This window comes from Anticarsia gemmatalis, chromosome 7 (genome assembly GCF_050436995.1).
Source record: "Anticarsia gemmatalis isolate Benzon Research Colony breed Stoneville strain chromosome 7, ilAntGemm2 primary, whole genome shotgun sequence".
Lineage (NCBI taxonomy): Eukaryota > Metazoa > Arthropoda > Insecta > Lepidoptera > Erebidae > Anticarsia > Anticarsia gemmatalis.
The window spans coordinates 5,113,435-5,140,040 of NC_134751.1; the positions used below are offsets into that span (position 1 = coordinate 5,113,435).

At 35.9% G+C, this 26,606-nt stretch overlaps 1 protein-coding gene across 1 annotated transcript; it reads right to left on the minus strand.

Moving 5' to 3' along the window:
• Positions 1–5,449: 5,449 nt before the first annotated feature.
• eIF5B (eukaryotic translation initiation factor 5B) lies at positions 5,450–26,307 on the minus strand. The gene is made up of 18 exons (XM_076116607.1): positions 26,070–26,307; positions 25,928–25,987; positions 24,959–25,116; positions 22,995–24,154; positions 22,661–22,831; positions 22,047–22,178; positions 21,305–21,523; positions 20,683–20,796; positions 19,930–20,157; positions 19,347–19,529; positions 18,785–18,946; positions 18,282–18,412; positions 17,624–17,756; positions 17,175–17,282; positions 16,594–16,758; positions 16,168–16,275; positions 15,701–15,862; positions 5,450–6,477 (listed from the first exon to the last, which is right to left on the minus strand). The coding sequence occupies exons 1-18, from the start codon at positions 26,114–26,116 to the stop codon at positions 6,370–6,372; spliced, it is 3,549 nt and encodes a 1,182-aa protein (XP_075972722.1). The 5' UTR covers positions 26,117–26,307; the 3' UTR covers positions 5,450–6,369.
• Positions 26,308–26,606: the final 299 nt, after the last annotated feature.

Here is a 26,606-nt window from a genome sequence, read left to right on the forward strand (position 1 = left end):
AGCATATGTTATGAAAAGAGTTATTATATATAGCAGTTAACCAACTGCAGGTTTGAACTGAAATTTTATATGTTGGACAATATTGTGCTTACCTGGAATATTTCCTCCGATTATTAGATTTATTAAAACAATTTTACTATGAAAAACAAGCTTTAAGTTGGCTAGACACCTAATTAGCTATCGTAGCATTAAGTCAGTCCAACATGATATCTACAAAGTAGGTACCTTTCTTTGCAGATTATTTTGAATTGCATACCTACATGTAGGTCTATATAGATAAAAAGAGCACACTTTTTATCCAAGACGACCAGAGAACCACTAGAGACCAAAGAACGCCACTTTCCACGATCACTACTAACTATAAATACTTATTTTTATTTAAACCATTTAATAATACTTATATTACTGGTTTTGTTATAGTTATTGGTTATTTTAATCGTTAATTGCATCGCAGTAATACTTAGTTTAGATCTGACGGTAATATATTAATTAAAATTAGAAAAACAGGAAGTAATTTTACAGGAAATTTTCAGCAATTATGCGACGGCAAGTTTAGGCCTATTTCACCACCACTCAAAAACCTTTCTCAAAAATTATGTTTTATATTTAAATGTTGTTAAGAATGTTATATGATAATGAGTTTCAATTTAATTAAACAAAAGTATACTTCTAACAATATTTATGTACTTACTTGAATTTGAATTAAGAAAATAGGTGAACTATCTTCTTATAAAACGACACTTCACTTAACTTTGAACTTTATTTCACCACTGCCACTCACTTTAACACTTAGAACTGTATTAGCTAGTAAGCTGTCACTTCGCGGCAGAACACGGTTCCTTCCACGAGGAAGTCGGATGCGTTTTGAACGGGGCTAGTTCCTGAACGGGAGCAGCTCGAGGCCCGCGCATGCGCCCCACACTCCGGGGCGTGACCTAGACCCTGAAAACACCACCCCCTCGCCCACGCACACCGAGTTTCCATGGTTACAACCTCGAAAAACATCCAAAAAATCACCAAAAACATGCAAATTTTGACTGCAGGCCATCATTTCTGGTCCACTTTTACCCTAAACTTAAAGCATTTCCATCAGTTTTTTCTATTACAATGAGTTAGTTTCTTAATAATTATCAACGATGCAGAATACGTCATACGGAAGCGCAGTGAAGAAAGTAGATCGGTGCCTACGCTGGAAGCTCCACCCAATCAACGATGTTGCTGCTCCCGCATTGGTGCTTCCTCGAATGGTATGAGGAATGATGACCTTCTCCGTGAATTATTGACGACAAACAAGACCTACCTAGGTAGTATTGCAACCTATTAAATGAACATTGCTAATAAAAACCTACTTCCCTATAACTACTAACATACATAAGCCATAGGAAAATGTGTTGAAAACCACATGTTTTAATAATTAAAGCTATAGGTAAGCTGCACTAAGCGAACTTGCCTCATCTCTTCAAAGGAAAAGGTTACATGTTCAAAAGCTCTTTCCACCTTCAAAATTCGGATTTATAGAATATCCTACAGCACAACGTTTAACCATTCAAATCCTAGATATACTTCGTATTCCACACTCGCTAAAACTTGCATTGTAATGGGGTGGAAATCAAACGAGAAGCGCAATATCATGTAACACGACTGCACAATTCCATCGATCTGGTGTTTGCTGTCCATTGTAAACCGGTGCACGTTGTTCAATGCATAATATCTAATGCATTTTATTGTAATCGTGTTTGTAATTTCCGTGATACACATACCAATATATGGACTTTGTCGAGCTGGCAAAGCTCTAGACTAGTCTGAGGATAAAGCAGTTAAATAGACTTTTTATTGTAGTTTATACATATGTTAGGCCTTTATCAAGTGGTGTACGCCCGATACGATATCCTTTGGAAGTCCAAGCGTCCAAACAGACGTTTTTTACTCATTTTCATTATCATGGGGAAGATGTTAGGGAAGCGAAGTTTCCTTTTTATAACATTTCCACTATGTACACAATCTAAGTATGTAAAAACTATCAAGCCTTTAAAAACTCTGGTTATAATGTTGCGTTTAGAAGTCCCCAGTAAATATATCAATCAAGAAGTTTTTTTTTGTGTTGAACAATCTGTGTTTTAACTAAACAAATCAAAATTGATCAAAGGTAGGTATATCAAAAATATGTTCTATCTGCGACCGAAAAATCCTCCCTATTTTATCCCTGTACCTACTATAGAAGTAGCATCGCTCACCATGACTGCAGGATGCGTATGACATGACATATTCATATAGGTCCGGTGACTGTCGCCGCCGTCGCTCCTCGGATGATTGGATGGATATTGATCATTGTTGTTATGGGAAATGTTACTGAAATTCATTTAGCTTTACTTTACGAGAACCACATCGGTACATACTGACTTGTAAACGTTTCCAAATTGTATATAAAAAGAAATAGGATGTTAAACTTCAAAGTTGCATCTTCTAACTAAGCAACTATTATTTATATCACAAAGATCGTATAAGTATGATTGCGTAATAACTTCAAATTACAAAAAGATCTCAATGAATAATTATAGGGACATATTAAAGGCGTATAGCGTGAATAGTACAATGTGAACACAATTCAGTTTAATCTGAAATGACGCACTCACGATCTAAGTTAGTACAATTGCCATTTGGCAAAGTTCATGGGGTGATAGGTCACAATATGGTCGTTGGCAATAAATTCATCGGAACTGTTTAGATTTTTGTTTCGTTTGCAGCTGTAGTGTGGGCTTATAAGGATGTGAACTTGTACCATAACTTGTCTAGAACTAAAATTAAAAAGTGGAGTGGGCTTGAACTGGAGTGGGTAGATTAATAGCTTGAATTTCAGATTTTCATAACGAGGTACTTACACATTCTTATTTGTTTTTTGTTGCGCAGCTTTACTTCCTAGAAACAAGGAAAAGTAAGTTGCTGGTATAATAACATATTGATTCTAAACTGTCTTATTACATCGTAGGTAGTACCTATGCGACTATTATGAGGTGATTAACTGATTGTAAAGTCATACTAATTGCGAAACAGCGTCGCCATTGCGGTCGGATACTGAGAAATAAAACTACTTATGAAGTTTTAACCCATTGCTGCGGGCAGGTAGCAGTATCATTAAAATACGATTATAACCGATTACCCGCACCTATCTCCTAGAATCTCAGTGAGTCAAACACTCGATCATATATTTCCTGTTTGTTGCCAGGAAGACGGACAAATTCATTGCGAAGTAATCATTACTTGATTGCTCAACTTCCCATCTAGGAATTGACTGAATCATTTTTTGAGATTCGTCCGTTAAACTCCGTTGGTTTGAAGAATTCTAGTGACAACTGCTGAGAGTCAATCCTACAATTAGACTTATAAGAACAATAGTTAAGTTAAATTTGCTTGCTGCTTGCGGCTTCAGAACAAGAATCATCACTATTGATGTGATGAAGAGGGAAAGGTCTATTATGGTAAGAAAATACCTACTTACTAAGTTAATTTGACTATTTATGTAGAAGAGAAACGCTTAGAAAAGCTCGAAAAAAATTGTTTGTATGTTTAAGACCCGACATTTGCATTTACTCCCAAATAACAGTGACAGAGCATACTTTCATTTCGCATCCATATCGTTCTCTTCAAATTGATAAATATATTTTATCATGTAAATTATTTATAAGATATACGTTTTCATCGATTTACTTAGTACATGCATTAACAGTTGAACGCATCGAAGCGCAAAGCTTTTAGCCAATTTCAGTCAGCTTTAGTTAGTGCCATAAAACCGAGTCAACTGCTGCATTCGCTAATGGATATTGGATAGTTGCTAATGAGTCGATATCGATCTATTCGCTATTGAAATTACCTATTAGTAACATTGTAATACCCTCAGTCGAACTGTCGTTTAGTAATAATTGAAATGTGGTCTAATCGTCACAGATGGAAATTTTTGACGTATTTTGGATCTGAGAGTAGATATTTTATGTCTGAAAGTACTTTTTAGGTTCGTTAACTACTATTTCGGTCACTATGTATTAATAAAAAGGTTTATTTCAATACAAACCATAATCTTTTTCTTTGGATACTAATTAAAGTTCAGTCTTCAGTCAGCTTAAACCATCAGGCACCAGTTGGAAACATTTGAGTCCCAAGAATAGAGTCATTCGGGTCAAGTGTGCGCACTTTTACCTTTGGGACCACATTGTGAATTAGAACAGTGTAATCAGTAAAATAAAAGTAACATATCAAAATGAACATTTATTAGACTACAATTTGGAAGACAAACTAAATCTGTAAGTATATTAGTTTTCATTCAAACAGACAAAAACAACTGAAAGTCGCAATGCGAACACTTGACCCGTGTTGTGGGTAAGTGTGCGCACAGCTATGGGGTAAATAGACGCACTTGGGGCAAGTGAACGCATTGGTTAATTTGACCGAAATTAATGATATTAATTAAATTATTTTACCAAAATTATCTAGCCTTTGAAGTAAATTTAATGAAAATTAACCAGAACCAAACATCTCCTTCTCAGAAAATCCAAACACAAAACCAACAAAACTACTTGAACATTCTAGGTATAAATATAAAAAAATAAATAATCAAATTAAAATTATTTGTACTGTTTCTGGCTTAAACCGACCTTTTGAAGATGCAGCTACGTTTAATTTAAGTCTTTTGCGAAGACATGACTTCGCTTATACCAATTGCTTTACTTTTAAGTACCCTGTTCAATTAGAGCTTTTGCTTTAGCGATTTGTTTTAACAGTCGCCAGTTCAGGTTTTTTTCTAATATAATTTCGAAACATGGCCCTAAACTAAAACAAATAAGTAAATAAGAGTTTACTTGGTACTAAAATTATATAAATTTATTATTATCTATGAGAATCCGGGCAAGTGTGCGCGTGCGCCCACTTACCCGCGCACACTTTCCCGCAGACCTCAAAATTGAATATAAGAACCGCCGAGTCCAAAGTAATGACTATAACTTTATATGACGCTTACAAATTTCAACAACAATAACCATTTAATTAAAAAAACATGACTTTCCTGGTGTTGCTTTACAATCTTGTGTGTCAGAATGTTTTCCAAACAATAAGAAAGACACAATCAAATGGCCTAAAACAGTTTTCTGCAAATAAATAAACAACAAAGAGTGGTGCGGCGCACTGACATGTCGCGACTAGCTCGCATCGCTTGCAGCTACGATTGACCAAAACAGTCACCCCCGCCCCCTCACCCCGATCAGAGATATAGGCCCTGCGCTCACTTACCCACTGCGAACAGTTACCCCGAATGACTCTATACTTGTTTTTTTCCTATTTGTATACAGTTAACAGTAGTTTTGAAGTAAAGGAAAACGATTTGTAGCTTATCATATTTTTTTTACATTGTGTTAATGTGATGACCCAGGTTTCTGCTAGGAATGTAAATAAAACCAACAAATATTACTTTGTAATTTAATAAAAGTTCTTCAATATAAGAATATGTCCGATTCCATCTATATAATACAAAGCATTTCAAAAAGGGAAAATACCTACATACAAAATACAACCTCCATTGGACTTCTAAACCGATTACTACCATATTCAGTTCTCGTTCCCTGTATATCAAATACTAGGGCAATATTCCGTACAGCATTCAAATTTCAACGAAACTATGATAATATTGTACAATAGACGACCTCCTTATAAACAAACAGTGCCTCCACTGCCGTCGGCTTACATGTACTGTAGCTACGTAACACATCCAATATAATATTTTATCTACATCAGAAGCACCGCACATAGGTATTGCCTTCAAGAACAACATCGAGATCGTTTATTGCACTATTACATTTTATAATTAAAACATGCAATGTATTATTTAATTATTTACATAAAACTACAGAATTTTATTGTAAATAATTCATGTGAACATTTTATTTACAGAGGATCGTCCTTCAATAACAAATATTCATACACAAATACTTTTATCTCGAGTTACTTCGACAACCTGTGTCTAATGTTATGTCCAATCGCAGGTAACACTCGTTAATAAATAAACATGTATAATACTATTTACAATGCGTCTCGAAGCATAGGACGATGTTTCCATCGAGTTTCGGCATCGGTAGTTACATTGGCAGGTGTAAAACAGATTAAATTATATTACAAGGCTTATCCGTGACAATCCGTGGCATATTCACCAATCTGTTAAAATAGCTTCGGCTAAAATATTAGTACAAAATGGATAACAAAATGAATGGTGAGATTCTATGATACAAGGAAGGGGCTACTGTTAGATGGAACAGACAAAGCTGACGGGTCTACGTCGTACATAACTTATCGGAGAGCTTCACCGTGAGAGAGGTAAAGAGGATACATTTACAGAATCTGGAAGAGTTTCTTGAGCTCCACCATGAGTTGCCAGTCGGTCTTGATGAGGTCGTCACGGAAGTAGTCCTTGCACGCGTCGATACTGGCGCGAGATATCTGTAACAAAGGAAACACATGTTAATATGAATGGACTCTAGAAACCCTCACGAAATCAAAGCCTAGACTAAAAGAACTTTTAGACCTAAATAACCATAAAACTTTCAATAAACAATGTAAGAAGAATAAAATAAATCTAGTATCCTACAGAAACGATTCAGTCAGCACAGCACAGCACGTCATTGTAGCACCAAATATACAATTCCTTTAGAGTTTTTGATAGGATATCAAGAATATGACACACAAAGTTAATTTAATAGCTCACAAACCGCAAGGACATTCTGTGGCAGGCCAGAATTCACTAGAATTTGTGATGGAACACACCCCCATACGCAGTACAGTAACAATCAATACCAACTGAGACTGGAAAAAATCATATTCCTCTATATAGCTCAAAATAGCCAAAATTACTAAAATTTTTAGGTTCCCTCCACGTATCAACCAGACTAGATCATGCAGTAATTGTCGCCAATTAATAACATAAATTAGGAACATAAAATTTCAGGTTTTACGATACAGGAACATTGGATTCATATTTTGCATAATAATAGGCTTCAAAAGTAATTTACTGAGAAAAAGTTAATTGAAACCAAATTATATAAAACCATCGAAAGTCATAATTAATTTAAGAAATTGCAGAATTTAATTGCGGCCTACCAATACATCCGTAAAAACTGGTTCGCTGCGAGACCCGACCGAGACACCTTCGGAGCTAAAAATAGCGGGTCCATGTTGAATGTACAAGTGGTTCATTCAGCTCGACCCAGTTCGGGGCGCATTGATTCAGCTGCCCGGGGTGAATGGGTGGTTTTGACGTCATAGGGAAAATAGAACAGGTTGTGCAAGCTATGAATTGGGTCACCAGCACCCCGCGCCCCTTGCACGGCCGCGCCCCGTGGCGGCTGCACCCGGGCCCGGCCGCCGCCGCCGCCGCTGACGACATTGGATCCGTCGACCAAATCATATTATCAACCGCTGGAAATGCGGGAAACTGCCGCATGTATTTTTAGTTCCAGGGACGAGCAATAAATAAAACTTACAAGGCGAAATGTCGAAGGTTAGGCAAATTTATATTCTAGATAACTATAAATATTATGTTATTCTCTATTGAATTTATAGAGTGGACTATATTTGTCTATATGAATTATGGCTATTAAATATTTTGGAATTCAAGTTCATAAGCTTACTTTTGACGTTTATGAGAGTTTACAGTTGAGGTTATTGATACCTACCTGGTTGCTATTTTAAAAACTTAACCAAAGATTAATCTTAGATTTTTTTCAAAAAACTATCGATTAAAAGCAGTTATCCTTCATCCAGAATTGTATCTTATATGCAAAAAATCTTCTAGGAAGTAGTTTCTGGAACATTCATAGAGCAATTCCCTTCCCCTCGTGATGTTACGGAGAGCGCAGAACAATGTAAGTTCCATCAATGAAACCGCACAGCGAAATATCAATGGGGCTTCTACAATGGGTCTGACGCCCTGACCCGGTCACTGCGTCTGTGTGCGAGGATAAACGACTATGTGTGTGTGTATGTGTGCACGTTGCGAGTTGCGACCTAGCGAAACGTGGAGACGTGTGGCCCTTCTAAAACGTTATTATGAAATACTGGGTGCGATTTGAATAAGGAATTGTTTGTTACTTTGTAAGTAGAGATGATCGCAGAATGATCTAGCTCAGAAGAAAAATAATATCTTCAGGGAATTTTAAATTTTGCTACACCATCTCGAACAGAATTGTCGCTTCTTTAACTCTTACGAAGAATATAAATTTTTGCAGCTTTAACAAGTACTAGGTCTAGGTCTAGGTCTAGGTCGGGACTGGAAATCAACCCTCTCATTCATAAAAATATATAAAGTTATGAAAGGCTTATAAAGTGTTTTGTTTCTTTCACTCCTTAGCGAAATGAAAAATAGGTTTATAGTGTGTTTATGAATAAGAGGGCAAGTTTCTTAAGAAATGATAGTGGTAATAAAGTCCATCAGCAATACGTCGCCGTATCTTACAACATCCTTTTGACATATTAGTACAAGAATACGTGTGGTGCAGTGAAATCAACGATCAATTACAACACGAGACTAGGCCTGAATCGTGATGGCGTCTTCAACTCTATTTGGTCTTGGAAAGTTTTACGTGATCCTTGCAGGAAAACTATAAATAAGACAGATATGGAACTGTGGAAGGCCGCTCATAGGGAAACTGTCAACTACTGATGTATGATATACAGAAAACTGGACAAACGTGCCTAAAACAGCACGAAAACTAACAATCTCCTCAATATTTACACATTATTCTGACATTCTAGTATTGCTGTAAACACAGCAACTCGATATCATATTTGAAAAACATTTCCTAGTAATAAGTATCCGTGATTTGATCAATGTATTTTCATTTATTTTACTAGGAATGGCGAGCGTTACAAGAGTCGGATTAATAAAGCAAGTTCTAGATAAAACTTATTTATATCTCTTTATAATAAGCTTGCAGCCACCCTAGATTGAATTTCACTCTCGACTCGCTACAATTTTCTCGGATATTCTGTTTATGGACTGGAAGTAGTTATTTTATTTTTACGCCAGTGAGATATTTTTCTTTGATGTCTTTAACTGGTGATATCGTTGAGCGACTTAAATAGAAAGAAAATCTTATTACAATTATAGAATAGCAATACGAAACTAAGAGAAAGATAGTGATATTAATAAAATGAAAGATTTTCGACGCATTTTAATCAAACAAAGAAGACGAGAAAAGAAAGTTTGATCAGTATTTTTTATTTCTAACACACGACGACTCCAAGAGCTTGACATCAAAGTGATTCAGTCCATACAAGTGGTCAGGAGATCGTATGGAAAAGTATGACGTCACACACATCCAAAAATACACCGGCCTTCGCTCGGGTGACGGAAAATCGTCGAGTTCACATTGAGTGCTTTTATATTGTGCAAAGGAGAGATTGATGTATTCCACTAATCGAAAACAAAACAGGAAGCTTTTTATGTAGTGTTTAGAGGCTTCATATAACGCTGTAGTTCTGAGAACATTGGAAAAACCAAGGTTTATGATCTTATTGTATTTCGTAGATTTTTGTGAATGCAGAATTTTGGATGATGTTTTTCAAGTTGTGATAAGTAAACATTTTGATAGAGACTTTGTTAATAGACTGAAGCAACAGTGACGGCATTAAATAGATATACCTAAAAGAAGAATATTTACTGCACTTTCCTTTAACAAGATCATAGAACACAGGCTGAGATAACGTAATGATAGCAAATCTATTTACTGCCCACAAAATGGCAAGACCTTTAAGGAACTAAATTTAATTTGCCCACATACGCCGGGAAATGAAAAGTAGAGTAGTATTTTAATAGAATAAAGCGTGTTTTCCACGAGAAACGTCGCGTGTGTAGTACGTCTGTATTTCAATTAAATGTCTCATGTGATTATTGCGTGTCCAGTTGATCTTATTTGTAGGAGTCGAGTGCCTATTTATTAACAAGCTGTTTGACATACCTATTGATGCAATGGAGCATTCTAATTTAGGACTTTGCAATTGAACTGCTTTTATGGGTTTTATTATTGGAACACTTTTTGGTTCACATTAATCGCTTCGAAATTATGTCTTGATTTACTATAACTGTGAAGGCGTGTCTTTTACCATGATAACATTTGGCACGAATGTAGGAAAATATCTGTATGTACTATGACAACTTTACTGCGAAATATGTTGTCAAATATCTTAAACACATTTTGGATAAATGTCCATAAATATTTTTCCTATTGCGGCCAATAGACTACAAATGATTGCAAGATAAATATCATCTAAAAATTAGGGTAAATTAATCACTACAAATATTATTAAAGAGAAACATTTCCAAAAGCTGTGTTTCATGTCACAAAACGTTTTCTGACACGTTGTATAATTTAATTCTTGTAAAAAAAGTAAGGAGGCGAGAAAAATGTAATCATAAACAAACGTTGGAATATTTGGCGTGGGAGCAAGCCTAGCAACAGTACGGTAGTGAAGTAACGATATCATATAACTGCAGTGCTCCCCTCCGTGTCGAATTCCCCGTGACCTAGTGACCCGAGCATCCCCTCTCGCCGCCACCACCCGCTGCAAGCGATCAATGGAGCCGAGCCCCCCTTCACCATTGAGGCTAACCTTCTTGCATTGATACAATGCTTTGCTAAGTATGAATGAAAATCCTTCAATGAGTTTCTTTACGCTAGTTCTGCGTGACACCACACAGATGCACACGTACATTCGCACACACACACGCACTGTTCATGCTGTGCAGCTTTTCCACGACGCGTTTTGTTAAAATCAGTTCAGAACAGTGCACGCGTTTAGAATATTATATCGTATCGGTTGGAAAGGTCGATGCTATGAACATTATGATAGAGAATAAATAGATTGCTATTTTCTAACTGAATGGGCACTGATAAATGAATACTAAATGTTTGTCACATTATGAGTTGATAAGTTTTATCTCGGTACCGAATAGGTATATTGGTGATGTTTAATCACCGTGTAACATGATACCAAATTATGTATGTTGCTCTCGTTTGTGTCTGTTTTACTGCTCCCGCGAATTACCAACGTGATAATAATTTGATATATCTACTATTTCTATAGATATCTATCTTATTTTTCGGATTGTAAGTGCTTACCAATATTATAAGGTTTAGGAGTGTTCGATATAAAGATCTAGTACTATGTAATTTAGGAATCTATTCACGTATATTGTAAAGTATAAAGAATTGAAAAATAATGTACAAAGCAGAACTGAAGGATCTTTGGAGGGACAGGCACAGGATATTCTACCTAGATTTTGCTATTCTATTTTTTAACGAAAATAATATTGGTGGAATTCATATCGCTATACTACAGTTCAAAGAAATTGAACCAGAACATATACTCTTGCACACTCGTTAGCGAACACAGGCGAAAAAACAATACAAAAATATGAAGGAATCAGGTTATAAAAATACGTGCAACAACAATTTGAACATAAACAAGCTTGTGCCAACAAAACAAAACATTTTGCATTATTTTCCAACTTTTATAGTTCTCGAGAACAGAAAGAAATTGATTCGCCACTTTTGTTTCGTCATTTTATTTGTTCAAGACATGTAAACACGATTATTTCTTTGTTAGTTTAGTGGTCACATATACTATTTATTGTAAGGTTGCCTCGAGTGTGCCTGCTTGCTCTATTTGAGAAATATAATTTGGCTATTGATGTAGTAAATTCTAGAAAATAAATGCGTTTTATATGAGTTTAAAGGCTATTGAATAGATAAACTAGCGCTTAATATATGTACCTCAGAAACCGGGGCTTATTCTTTTAACATTGCTCTGGTCAAAACTAGTGGTCAATTAACTACAGATTATTTTTGGTATGACATGGTAAGTAGTAAAACAGGCATGAAATCGGACTATAGATTGCATATTTGTTATTAACAAAAAAACTGAATTAAATAGAAAAAGTATAGTTAGGTGTTGGCGTCTAACAAATCGAAGTATTGTAAACAGTTCTACCTCATTTGTAAAAGAAAAACACACGTTATATTATGTAAACAAGGTGTATTTGTGTTAGTACTTTTTGCTCTGGCCGTAGAGGCAAGATTGGCAGTAGCCAGTAGCAATTGCATCTGTTTATACATGGATGCTATCAATAGTCGCGTACAATGTTGCCGAAACGCAACAAAACGAACACAATCACGACACGCCGCTTCCGTTCGCAACTAGAATATAAATATTTGCACTCAATATTGACTATCGCGAAATGCTAAACGTGAATTGATTAGGTACCGCTATTTTGTCAAAAAATATTGACGAGTGTCTTGTTTTTGTTTGGGCTACTTATTGTTATTTTGAATAGAGGAAAAAAAATTGAAAATACACTGAGCTGTAGCCCTATGTTGCATCTAAATGTACAAATGACTAAGTTCTATATTTTTGTTGTCTTTTTTTTTTGTGAAACAAAAATATATGGTTTAAAATATGATGAGTTGATGTCTTGATGATGATTCGTTTTGTGTAGGTTGTGTAACCTGTGCACTAACATTTTTGATTCTAAAGCTAATAGTTCTAAACTAACATTTTAGAATCAAGTATTTGTTGAAGGTAAAGTCCATAAAATTACACCATTGAAGATACGATCGGATGTAAAAATTTATTTAGTATAATCGTCTTCGATAAGGATTCATGTATCTATTTATACTTAAGAAAAAATACCTTAAGGAAAATAAAGAAGTTATTTTTATAAATAAACGATACATTTCATTGATTGAATGAATAAGAACAATTTCTTAACTCCACTTTACTCTCTTATCTGTAGAGAATCATCCTACACTAATTGGGAGCCAATTTACCAGAAATAAATTATACAATAAGAATACTCAAGATATTACGGAACGTTTATCGTTCTAGATACGATCGACAACTCATAGTAGCGTTCGAGACATGCCTAGGTAAATAATCCTGCGAGTCGAAGCAATGCGTTCTAATAATAGCAGTATCAATCGGTGCCATTTGTCTATACAACTGAAATGGTACCGATATCTTGTGCAATGTGCAGCTCATTCATTAAACCGTCACCCGTGACATATAGAGGCGCGCACACACCGACGTGCCCCACCGATGACGAACACCGCACTACAACCACCATTGCCAACCAATCGATTGATATACGCTACAAAAATTCGGTAATCTCAATAAAACTTTCACACGTCATTCGAAATAGGCTACGCTGTTTATTTTCATTGCAATATCTGATATAAACGTTCTCAGAATCTAGATCTGAGGAGTGTGATAGTTTCAAAATATTTACGTCGCTCGCTCGCATTTGATGGTGGTATATTTTATGATTCATGCGGAATTCTTCAGGTAATACGGTCAATAACAATCTTATGAGTCAACATGCGAATCGGTTTATATTTTCTAGATCATCGAGATATTTGTATCAGTATAATATATTAACTTTACCTGGATTATTTATACCCAAGCATTTCAGTAGGGGCGTTTTACTGGTAACAGATTCATTATCTGAGCTGATAATTATCGGGAAAAGATTCAAATTGTATATTTCTTAAGTCAAACAATATTTCGTGTGTCAAAACTGTTCCTAAATAAATATAGCAATAAAAACAAACCACTATATCCGTCGCGTATATGGCAAAGTTATAAATAAATCAAGCGATACGTATTATTTAGTCACGAGCCCTTCATTGAGAGATCTAATTAAAAGTGTTCACGCAACCGCTCGTCTGCTGTGTGTTGGGCGTCTACCAACTATCAACAGATTAATCAATCGGCGACATCAATTTGTAGTTATAATAGTCACTACATTGTGCTTTATGTCTTAATTCAACGTTTTCTCTATTAAAACATTCACTATTCTCATCTCACATAAGCCTTTGTAGATATTTATCAATATGTTACGGCTATAGATCTTGTCAGTCTAGTAGCTGAGCGATTAATTTTCTTTATAAATATAAAATTTGTAGTTATTTTTAAAATTTATTGAATAGAAAACCAAACTTTGAGATTTTAAAAGAACGAGACCGTAATATCTAACCGTAAAAAGTCTAATAATTGTCTCTAACATTCTGAAAATTCAGTAGAACTTTTCTTTCAATACAAACGGAGAGTACAAACAACGTTTTACTTCAAAATGCATATCTATACTACCAATCCTTGGATAGCTTCATGATGCATTACTCAACGTGTTTTACAGTGCTGTCATCCTTCAAAAATCGAGTCAGACCGCTCTCACAAGTTTTCGTATTTATTCAATTTTGATAGAAAACAAACACACAACCGCAAAATCGTATACTAAGTCAAAATAAATTGCCAACTGTTTACTAAGACGATGAGGTATTTCACATACATACATGTAGTAGGTATTATCTTCACAATAAACAATGACTGTACGACAAAGCTAGTCTCCCCTGTCGCCACAAACTACAGACAAACAGACAACTTTCATTCATCACTGACACGGCTGCGTATTTACACATAAATAATACTGATAAACCTATCAACCAGCCATACTGATTCATTCAAACGTATCTGGAAAATCCCATAGAATGTTTTCCTTCGATTATGATTCAAGCTCATTCAAAATAAGTGTTGATTTTTTTTCATTGGTTTTTTATTCAGGGCTTTCCTGTGAACGTCACTTTTCAAGGAAAATCTCTTACTGTCTATATTCAAATAGTTACTAGTACATTATTGGGTATATCCCATTCTTTAAAAACGCATTCTTTCTAAGGTGATTAGACGTTTCGCGGAAAATCATTCACGAAATATTTAGGAAAAATATCTATTATCATTCAAAAATATTTGAACAATGAATTGGCTGCAAACGAGATGTTATAAAAGATCTTGCTCTTTTGTTAACTATTATGTTAAATTAATGTTTATTTTGTTGTAGTTATGGTTGTTGTTTGTAATCAATTAGCGTTGTTTAAATAAAAATAAATTTTAAATAATAAATTTAACCCATTAATGTCCCACTGCTGGGCAAGGGTCTCCTCCCGTAATGAGGGAGGGGTTAGGCCTTGAGTCCACTAAATATTAAGTTAAAATTTTAAATCAATTATGATATAAAGTACGATCATTATCGTTTGCAAACTGTCTTTGATCCAATACAGAGCATAAATCTCTTCCTGTTTAAGCCAGTTATTCTTACTACGTGCCACTTAAGTCCAGATTTATCCGATTTTTATTTAACCATCATAAATATACAATCAACTATACAAACAAACAAATCAGCTCTAACTGCCCTAACTGGCGTTATGATTGGCTTTCATATGTGTAAAAACAAAATTACGTTGCGGTATAGTGCGACAACTAAGTAAAGAGCCTTGAGAATGCAAGATTTATATCGATAAAATTTAAGATATTTTGCATTTTATTTTAGCTCTATCAAACAGGCCGCAGTAGACTGCATACGCATATGCTTTTTGTATACGTCTACCTGCCGTGAAACTTGCATACAAAGCTCTTTACTAAGTTGTTAGAACTAAAGTAATGGTTTCCTAGCCGATATTCGGCGACAGTGTTTCACTGAAACCAGCCAACAGTACGGGACTACGTTTGTAGTGTCCAAGTATGTGCCACCCGCGCCACAGAGGCAGTCTAGACTATAGGAGTAAGTAAAATAAAAAAAACTGCTAAAGGTGAGCCTGTGAGAAGTAATACAACTTACCTTGCTGACTAGGAAATCAGTCTCGTCGAAATGTCTGCCGAACATCTTGGGCGACTCGCCGGGGATGGGCTCGATCTTGATGCACACCTCCTGGCCCTTGCGCGCCGTCTCCACCTGCTTGTGGTTCACCTCGATGGACGTCACCAGGCCCAGCTCCACGAACTGTTACAACGATATCGCGATATTAGCATTCGATGATGTTCACTATGTTAGTAAAATGTAGTATATGCTCGCTTTGACATGAGTGTAGAACCTTATATCTAGCACCATGTAGTACGTAGGTGTTTGCAGTTCCACATAAAAATCAAGTGTTTTTGAGACTTGAACAAGGGTTGAATATAAATAGCTCAAGCGCAAAGCGAAGTATTTTGAGATCTACTTTTTATATCATTTAATCTATCTATATTAATATTCAGGACTTTAAGGACTACACTGTTATAACAAAAATTGTAGTAGATAGTTCTTACTTCTTTGCTAGGCACGCAGATGGGAGTGCCTTCCTTCACAACACCGGCCTCCACCATGACACCGCACACGATGGGGTCACGGGAGTTGAACACGAATTGTGGCAGCACCTAAACAACACACTAGTTTAATACTTTCTAACCAAAAAAAATTGAAGCAATAGAATAGGTATCATATGCTAGATTAGATATCTATTCTATTGCTTCAAAATGTTTGTATGTAATGGGCAATTTACGAAATTACGCAAACAAAACTATATTATTCCCAAAGGTACAAGTACAAGTACAAGCCTTGGGTAAACAGAAACTAGTTTTGGTATAACCCGTGATGTTTTCTGTGAAAACGGAAGCAAGTTCAAATGAGGCTATGAATGATACATGAATTTAAAAAAAAACCTCAAAAATCGTTTACTTGTAAGAACACTATACCTTAAGTTTGCAAGGGAACACAGCGATATGTTTGAACTCTTCCCGCTTCCTCTGCTTGAGTTCCTCGCGGTACGCCGTGAACTTGTCGAACAAGTGGTAGATAATGTCCGCCGCGAATATCTTCACTCCTAAGTTGTCGGCCATTTCTTGAGCGTCACGTTCAATCTGTTACAAACAATAATAATATAATTAAATATGGTCTTCATCTGATACCCACTATAAGACGTAAGCCTTCATCCGTTAACGCTACTCATCCCTAATTAGTGGGTCGACGCTCTACGACTAGCGACATTCGAGTACAAAAATCTGACCAACGCTTCGCCATAAGCCTATCTCGTAAGAATTTCTTCAAAAAACGCTCGATAGGTCTCAGTATTGAGTTTACATTACAAACCGGTACTTCAGAGACCTAGTAGCAGAACCGCGACAATTTTTGTCATGTCTATTGGTTTGGTAGCAAGCTATGGTTTGATTTAATGGCGACTTGAAACTTGCAATATAATGTCGGTTAATAAATTACTTTACCAAAAAGGTTTATCTAGATGTTACTATTAAAACAGATAAGTTGTTTAAGTACCCACCTTGACATCAAACGCCAGTATAGTGGCGTACTGTGAGTCGTGCTCCAACATAGCGGACGCCTTCATGACGTCACGTTTCACCACAGGTCCTATTCTTATAGCTGAGTACTGGAACAAAAAAAACACATTATAATATTTTAAATGCAACCAGATTACATAATAAGATCTTGGTGATGCACTATGCCAGTTGGGAGAACTTTGTATTTCATTAAATTTCACATATTTCCACTAGGTGTTTAACAAAAACTATTGTTTTCCTTCCAAACCTTGCAAGGAAAAGGAAAGTTCACCTCAGTTATTTAAAGGTGCTCCCACACAGCAGTTATATAACGTTATACACAACGATAACAAAACAATTTTAGTAAAATTTTAAACAAATGTTGTGAGTCAGTTTCTAACGTTATTTAGCTGCCGTGTGGGAGCATCTTTAACCAATACAATATACTCACAGGGATCTTGCTGGTCCTCAGGAACTCCAGCAGCGCCTCGAGCGAGCCCAGCGTGGAGGCCTGCACGTACACGCCGCGCTCCGACAACTTGATGGACGACAGCGCCGACTTCAGCTCGCGGGCTACCTCCTCTCTGTATACAACAACGAGAAAACACTTAAAATATGACTTTAAACCCTAATACGAAGGTAGTTATGCTTATGGCAATTAGAAACATCTGGAATTCTAATATAAATAATCATCAGCCTAGCCTTTCTTCCAACTATGTTGAAGTCGCTTTCCAGTCTCGACAGATGCAGCCGAACAACGAAAGAACACTTAAAATACGACTTTAAACCCTAATACGAAGGTAGTTTAACTACTTATGGCAATTAGAAACATCTGGTATTCTAATATAATAATCATCAGCCTAGCGTTTCCTCAACTATGTTGGAGTGGGCTTCCAGTCTCGACAGATGCAGCTGAATGCCAGTATTTTACCTTCACAACCCAGTTACCTGGTTTATAATTCTCTCGGTTGTCAGACTTTCAAGCTTCTGAGTATGGAAAGGACTGTTTTAAAATTTAATACAACAGAATCTAAAATCTGTTTTAAGATGTGCATAGGGTAAAAAAACACAATTGTAATATAATAGAGTTTTAAAAGCATGCTACTTACTTCAATACATCTACTTCGTCAGGCTTTTGTGCGACATAGAGATTGAGACCAGCGATGGCCTTCTCCAGCTCCTTAGCGGCAATCTTGACTCCCTGCGCGCCTATCACTTCCTTGTGCTCTATGTACGCATTCTACAAACATAATGAGTATTATTAGTATGCAACGAAATGCAGTATCTGCAATTTAAGGTTTTACCACCATGTGTATTGAGAATATTGATACTAAAAGTATAATATCGCAAAAAAAAATACAATGGTTACGACTTCCCAGCGCGTGTGTAGTGTTTGATAAATGTTTAAGCTGCATAGTTATCGCGTGGTGTTGATTTCTTATACAGAATAATACTAAAACTTAAGTAAAGTTCACGTCAAGATGAGTATGAGCATCGAATACATACAGTGAGTACATATGAGCCTACCTAAATAAATCCGCTACCTTATGGAACATTTTTTTGTAAGTAAATCTTAATAAATAAATAAAAGAATAACATTAAGACAGTATACCTTTACTCTCAGCTCCTTCATGGGTTGCGGCATGAGCAGTGATCGTATCTGAGTGACAATGGGTCCGTCGGTACCGGCCAGCACCATCGTGTCACCCTCGTGCAGGGTGCCGTTGATCAGGATCGTGTCTATCGTTGTGCCCAGACCGGGGATGGCTTTCACCTGAACGAAGGCATTTTATCAAGAATCTGTGTACAGTTTAACTTAAAGTATGTAGTTTTTATTTTTATAGAACATAATACTTTTCAATAAAACTCACGGAGCGTTTTTTACTTCTGCGTCTAAATAAATCAGTAGTATAGTATCAGAGACAGGTGATCAAAAGTAATTCCCTTGTATTGTGAATCATCATTAGTGAGTTCAGTGAGTAAGATAAAACTAATACAATATTATTTTAAAGCCCTTAACTCGCATGACATGAATTAAGAAAAAACTTTGTTTATAGCATTGTCACGATTAAACTGAACGAATTACTAAGACATTTAGAAGAACATAGTCATAGATTTATTTTCATAGACTTCGTGAGTGAAGCCGCGCTATTTTATCTTATTTAAACCCGTACCTCAAGCACAGTAGCGAGCAGTTGTTGCGAGAAGATGAGTCGTTTGTGCAGCGGTCCCTCGCAGGCCTGCACGATCATGGCCAGCAGGTTGCCCATGCCCTCGCCCGTCACGGCCGACGTGGGCACCAGCGACACGTACGTGCGCGGGTCCGGGTTCTCGTAGAACAGCGCCGCGTTCAGACCCTGGGAAACAACAGTGGTTATCATGATGAATCTTTTCTCTTGTTTTATATATGTTCTATTTTTAGTAACATTGTAGTTTACTTAATCATAATAAGAAATCATAGCTTTCGCACGTCTGTCCGTCTATCGATTATTCCTAGATTCGATGAAATGTCCTGATGTCAAATGACGTGATAGTTTAAATATTTTATCAGGCCAGTGAGAACGACCAATTTTGGTATTATTTACCTGTCTAAAATAATATTCAAAAGGATCTAAGATTTCTAGTTTTGTATTAATAGAACTGTTGAGTAGGCTTGAATATCTAGGCGAGTTCGATTAAGAAATAATCAAATTGTCCTCGAAATCATTGATCACGTGTGGAACTTTACACAAGCAGAATCAAGTCACTGTTCATTACCTGTTCAGCAAACTGTAGCATAACATCCTTGCTCCTCTTGTCGAACTCGAGCTGCGTGTTAGGTTGTTGCATCTTGAGAATATCTCGCACATCCTTGCGCTGGGCGCTCTGCCAGTCGTACAGTCGGTCGATCTTGTTCAGAGCTACTAGGAACGGCGTCTTCTTCTGCTTCAGCAGGTTTATTGATTCGATCGTCTGAGGCTCGAGGCCGTGCATAATGTCTACTACCTGGAATAACATTTGAGCAATAAATGAAGGGTAGACAATAGAAAATTAGAGATCGAACAGTCTCACATTTAGAACCATAAATTAGTTTAACTCGGGTCATTTCAAACGTGCGAACTAAGGGCGCGTTCACATACTGCAAAAGAATTCGTAGACGACAGTAAATCGTGTCGTTCTATATGTGAACACCTCCATTTAAACATATAAGCCACAACACTTAAAACTACAAGATTATCCGTCGTTACGACAAAGTGGGAGCGCGTCCTCAGTCATGTCATTTTATCGGAGTCTCTCGCTTGCACTTACACATTGTGACATATCTATGATTCCTTTGATGACGTTGTTCGCTGGTTTGTAACGGCGTGAGTATAGTAATTGTTTCTGATGCTACAATACAAGTCGAACAAGACAACATGATACTTAAGAGTTACTTAAAGATGAGGGATGTTTCAGCCGTCGGAATGAACGTAAAAATATGGAACAACTGGGAAAAATAAATATAATATTAAAAATTAATGTTATACTTACAAGAATGGCAATATCGCAAAGTGAAGATCCTCTGTTCCTCAAATTACTGAAGGACTCGTGGCCAGGTGTGTCGATGATCAACAGACCAGGTAATTTGAACGCGATCTCACTAACCTAGAAAAAAAAATGAGCATTAGTAACTATGAGTGTATTTGATGATGATGATGATGATTGATGAAATCGGTAAATTGTTTGGACGGCACTAAAAATTATGCAAAATTATATCAAATACCGATAGTCGTTGACCAAGACTATATTTTCGTCTAAACTTGTCATTTTATTTTCAATAAATACCATACGCGACACATGAAATCGCTTTTCGTTTTACAACCACAAAGGCCGATTTTTAAAGCATTGCATCTGACTTAGATATAAAACACCATGTCGAACTCAGAATATTTTATATAAGTACTTTCAGGGATGGTTCACATCTGACATCTGACGGAAGATGCGTCGGGCGTAGCCCAAATAGTATGGGATTCACAACGACGCATCATCGGTTGAATGTGAACGGTCAAGTGTTTTTTTATACATTTGTCTATTCTGGCGTTACGCGACGATAATACGCGACGCATGTTCCGTCAGACATGAACCTTCCCTAAGAAGTTATTCATATAATTACCCCTTTAACATGTTTAGTCTGTTCCTTAATATTCTCAATAGGAACATTAGTGGCTCCGATCTGCTGCGTGATACCGCCGGCCTCTCCGTCCTGCACGTTGGTACGACGCAGCTTGTCCAATATCTTGGTCTTGCCGGTGTCCACGTGTCCCAGCACACACACCACGGCCGCGCGGAGCGGGTTGTTCGTTTTGTTCGCTTCATTGTCTTGTTTGCGTTTCTGTGGACAATAAAATAAATTAGTCGGTGTTTAACTGCAACTGTGAATAAAGCACGAGAAGTAAGGATGTAAGGATTCCCAAGTGGCCAAGTGCCTGCCCCTATGAGAAAAAAGTGCGATTGTATGTATATATATTTAACTGCTTGTGCCTTAAACTACATTTTGTTCGCATATGTTGGAAGAGGCTACAGGACGTTAATGGATATCGTTTTGCTTTATTCATGAATACTGCTTGTTGTCTTTTTGAACACTTATGAATGTGTATCATTATGGATGTCTTCTCTACCCTAGTACTACACAAACGAATCCACACTCTGTACTTAACTAATGAGAGTACTATATTACTTAAAATAGTCTTCAAATTTATAAATATTGACTAGTTAAGTACTAAAAGCAAATAAACTGCATTTAAATTGGTAACTTAACTATTCCCAAAAACTATCATCTATCTACTCCTACATAAGCACTACTAAATATCAATAATAATTACTCTAGCAACTTTTGCAATTCACAATGCTCTCACCTCTAATCTCTTAAGTATCACCTCCCTCTTCTTCTGGGCGTCAGTCATCTCCTCATCGGATTCCTCTTCAGAACTGGTCTCCTCCTCCGAGCTGTCTTCTTCTTCTGACGAGGTCTCTTCTTCCTCTACCTTCTAAAAGTCAACAAGTATTAGTATTAAGCAGTGCATTAGAATATTAATAGTTTAATGTTATGGTCCTACAAAAACAACAGATTATCATCCTAGCCTTTTTATCAACTATGTTAGAGTTAGCTTCCAGTATCACTGGATACATCTGGATACTGGTATTTTACATGGAGCATGCCCTCCGAAATGAAGAATTCGGTAAAATATGTATGATCATTCATCCAGAGACCAATCTCGGCAAGCATAGCTTAACCTGACAGATCGGCTATCGAAAATGAACTGCCTGTTGTCTAATTTTGTTTGTTTTGGGTTCTCATTAACCATTGACCTTTCTTCTAATGACGTCTTACCCCCAGTTTCTCAGGTACTAGCGGTAGTTTACCTATTCAATAGCATTTAAAGTCATACAAAAAACGCTATTGAATAGATAAACTACCGCTAAATGTACTCAGAAACCGGTGGTTAAACATTTAGCTAAGATTTATTACCTCTTTAGTTTTGTCCGCGGCAGGAGGAGGTCTTTCCTCCTTGACGGGAGTCTTAGGTGGTTCTTCCTTAGTGGTCGTGTCTCCTTCATCATCTGAAGACTCGGCATCCCACGCGTCCTTCACTGATTCCGTATCAGATTCCTTCTTGTCCTCAGATTTAGGTGCTTCGTCCTGAAATTCATATTATAAGGATAAGTGACGAAAAAATATTAAAAATGATTCCCATAAGAATTTATGTAAAATACCTGCATAAACAGACACAACTTTACAATTATGGAGAATCTCAGTATAGTCGACGTTAAAAATAGTTTAGCACAAAAAATCCTATATTTACCTTCTTATCTCCAATCTCTGATTCCTTCTTCTCTTCAGAGGGAGTTGATGGCGCGTCTTGTGACAACTGTGACTTTAGCCTACCAGGCTTCACTCTCGTTCCAGGCCTAGGAGGCTTCTTCTCAGCCGACCCAATCTCTATACCCTGAGCTTTCAGAGACTCCAACATAGCTTGAGCCCTCGCCTTCTCCGCCTTCTGCTTAGGAGTCAACAATTTCCCCTCAGCTTTAAGTCTTTCTTTTCTCTCCTTTTCTTTCTGCTTTTTCCTTTCTTTCCTTTCCTTTTCTAACCTAATTGCTTCTAATCTCTGACGCTCTCTCTCTTCCTCCTGCTTTATCCTCTCCTCTTCTTCTTTTCTCATTCGTTCTTCCTCTTCTTGGACTTTCTTCAAAGCCTCTTGCATAGCAGCAATAGTCTTCTTAGTAGGACCTTTCTTTCCCTTCTCCTCTTTTTCAGCCTTTTCACCCTTCTTCTTCTTCTTTTTACCCTCACCCGCGGGGGTATCTCCCTCTCCCTCTTTTTCCTCAGATGGAGCCTTGGCTTCATCCTTAGGTTCAGGTTTCTCCTCAGGTTTGCTCTCTACTTTTTCAGCAGGTTTTGGTTTGGCATCTGTGGGCTCCTTCTTCACATCTTGGTCTTTTTCCTTCTTCTTAGCTTCCTGCTTCTTCAACTTTTCCCTTTCCTTCTTCTCTTTTTTCTTTTGTGCAGCAGTTTTTATGGTAACATCGTTTTCATTATCACTACCTTCCTTGTCCTCTGCCTCATTTTCAGGCTCATCTTTTACCTCCTCTTTCTTACCCTTCTTTTTAGCTTTTGGTTTTTCTTCTGCTACTTCTTCCGTTTTCTCTGCCTCAGGAGCAGGAGGAGTGGGCTCCTTTTTAACTCCAGAATATTCCATTTCTAATTCTGCTAATACTTTTTCAAGATCATCATCACTATCATCCTTCTTTCTTCTTGATTTCTTTCCTTTCTTACCAGCTGGTTCTTTCTTATCTTGAGCAGGTTTTTTTTGTTGTTTCTGAACTGGTTTTTCATCATCTGATGACGGTGGGGCTTCTGGTGGAGATAAATCTTCATCTTCTATTTCTAACAAAGAAAAAGCACTCTTCTTTTCTTCTTTCTTTTTGCTCTTCTTTGGCTTTTCCTCTTCTTCTGACTCATCTACAATGGCAAGAAAGAAATATATTTTTGTATAAACTTTCATATGGTTAGGTATTAAGTAAAGTCAATAATAACATTAAGTAGGTATAAGAAATGAATTTATTTGTGATAAATAAATTGTAAATGTTCCTCAACGTTATAAATAAGGATAAAAGTAATTGAAACTTCTTATAATAACTAACACAGACCTTATTATAAGCTCTATAGTTAATTAGTAAATGTATAAAGCTACATACAACCTTGACACAGTTTCAGAATACTTCATATTTGCATGACAGCAGAAATGTAAGGAATCTTTTATTGACACACTGTTTGTTGAAAGAAATAACAAAAAACTAATTGCACCTGAACAATCTGTGTGAATGGAAGTAGGTAATACAAAACCTTGCAGTTGATAAATAATACAATTTTAGTGTAAGAATGTTTTTTTGTTTTTTGTAATTTTTGCTAAATTAAGATAAATAAATTGAGTTGTTTTTGAGAAGTAAAATCCAAATATTTTTTCTTGTGCTTTTAGTCCATTAGAGATGCAAAACTAATTTATTTCTCAAAAAGTTTTAATACTGTATTTTCATAATTTCTTGCAATGTTATGAATACTTTGGTACAACTATGAATAAGTGTTTCCTAAAATATTTCTATAATATTCTAAATCTTTCTTGTGCTTCTAGACCTATAGAGAAGGAACTTTTTTGATCCTCTGAAGTTTCTTGTAGTTTTATAACTTCTTGCATACAGTCTGACTACTTAGGTACAACTACAAATAAGGTTTTCTTAAAAATAAATTTATAAAGTATTTTCATACCTTCATCACTGCTAGCATCCTTCTTCTTCTTGGACTTATTTGAGATAGATACATTCTTAATGTTCTTTGTGACTTCTTTAACATCTTCATCCACAGACTTCTTGTGCTTAGCCTTGGCCTTAGGCTTCTCTTCCTCACTGTCTGAGTCTACTGATATCCTACAAATTAATGGTGTCAATTAATAGTTTTATAAAGAATATTTTAAATTAAATTAAATATTGTTTACTGTTATACATTTTGACTTTCCACAATTAGGATAGCTGTACATTTTTATAATAATATTGAATTATGCCTTAATTTTTGTTAAAATTGCTGACTAAAAGTAAAAATGTTTGATAAAACAAAATTGTTATAAAATATTAATATCTAAGAATATGAATTTAGAGCATAATAATTCTAAAAGCTGTAGCTTGGTAATTTTCATTATATTTTCTGGTTTATTTGATGACTAATTTCTTAACAATATTGGTCAATGTTATGAAATTATAGGAACTTATAATAGTAGTTTACTTAAATTCATTTAAATACAATCATGATTGCCACTTTAATTCCATGTTGCTGTACCTCTCCAGATGGCACAGCTTCAGATGTTTTTTCTAGAAAATGAGTTCATTTATTTTGAATTTTTCTAATATCTTGTTATATTTATAAATAAAATAAAATAATTGACCCACTGACATTTGACCTCATTATTTTATAAACAAAGTAAAATATTATATCATTTATTTTTTTCTTTATATATATTTCTATGAAATATATATTTTATTATTAGAAGTATGATGATGAAACTTGGTTTTCAATGATTAATAAATTATTATGTTATCAAGTATTGAACAGCTATATAAATAATATCTGCTTGTGTAAATCCCTTTTATTTATTAAGATAAGCAATAGTCAGATAAATCAATAAGTTATTTAGAACATAAGTTTATTATAAATAGCGACTTGCTCTAACCTAAAACTACTTACTTCTTTCCTTTCTGCGCCGGCTTAACATTGTCAATGTTTGTAGTTTCTACATCACTGTCGCTGCAACGAATTGTATATTGTTAGTATCCGTGTGTAAAATTGGCAAACGGCAACGAAAACATATGCCATTGAAGAAACTTACCCGTCGTCCGCAGTCGGGTTCTTCTTCCCCTTTTTAGCCTTCCCCATTTTGATAGTATACTATATTAAGTCACAATGCCGGGAATGTAGTGGTCTGTTATCGTATATTTTGTGATCTCTATCATGTGAAATGTGATCAATGTACAGGATAGCTGTTGCAGCCGAAAATTATTACGATCGAGACGTCGTCGTGTCCGTCTTGCACTCACGTCACGTCACAGTGCAGAAAGGAAAAGTAAAATAAAATAGAGCAAGCCCCTCGTCCTCATGCCTCACTTACTAAAAATGGTTACAGAACGAAATAGATTTTTTTCCATTTAGTTGTACCTATGTATTAATAAAACGATTTGATTAAATTTAAAACCATTTTTTATTTGAGACAAATGCGTTTAGTGAAAATAACTCTTTAATGTAATCGTGTAAATAGGTTTATATTGAATTTTTTTTTTGGAGATAAAATGTCCATCTCATTATTTATGTAAAAAAATGGAGGGAATGTAGTATTTTATTCGATTTTATTGGTTTTGCTTTTCTAAAA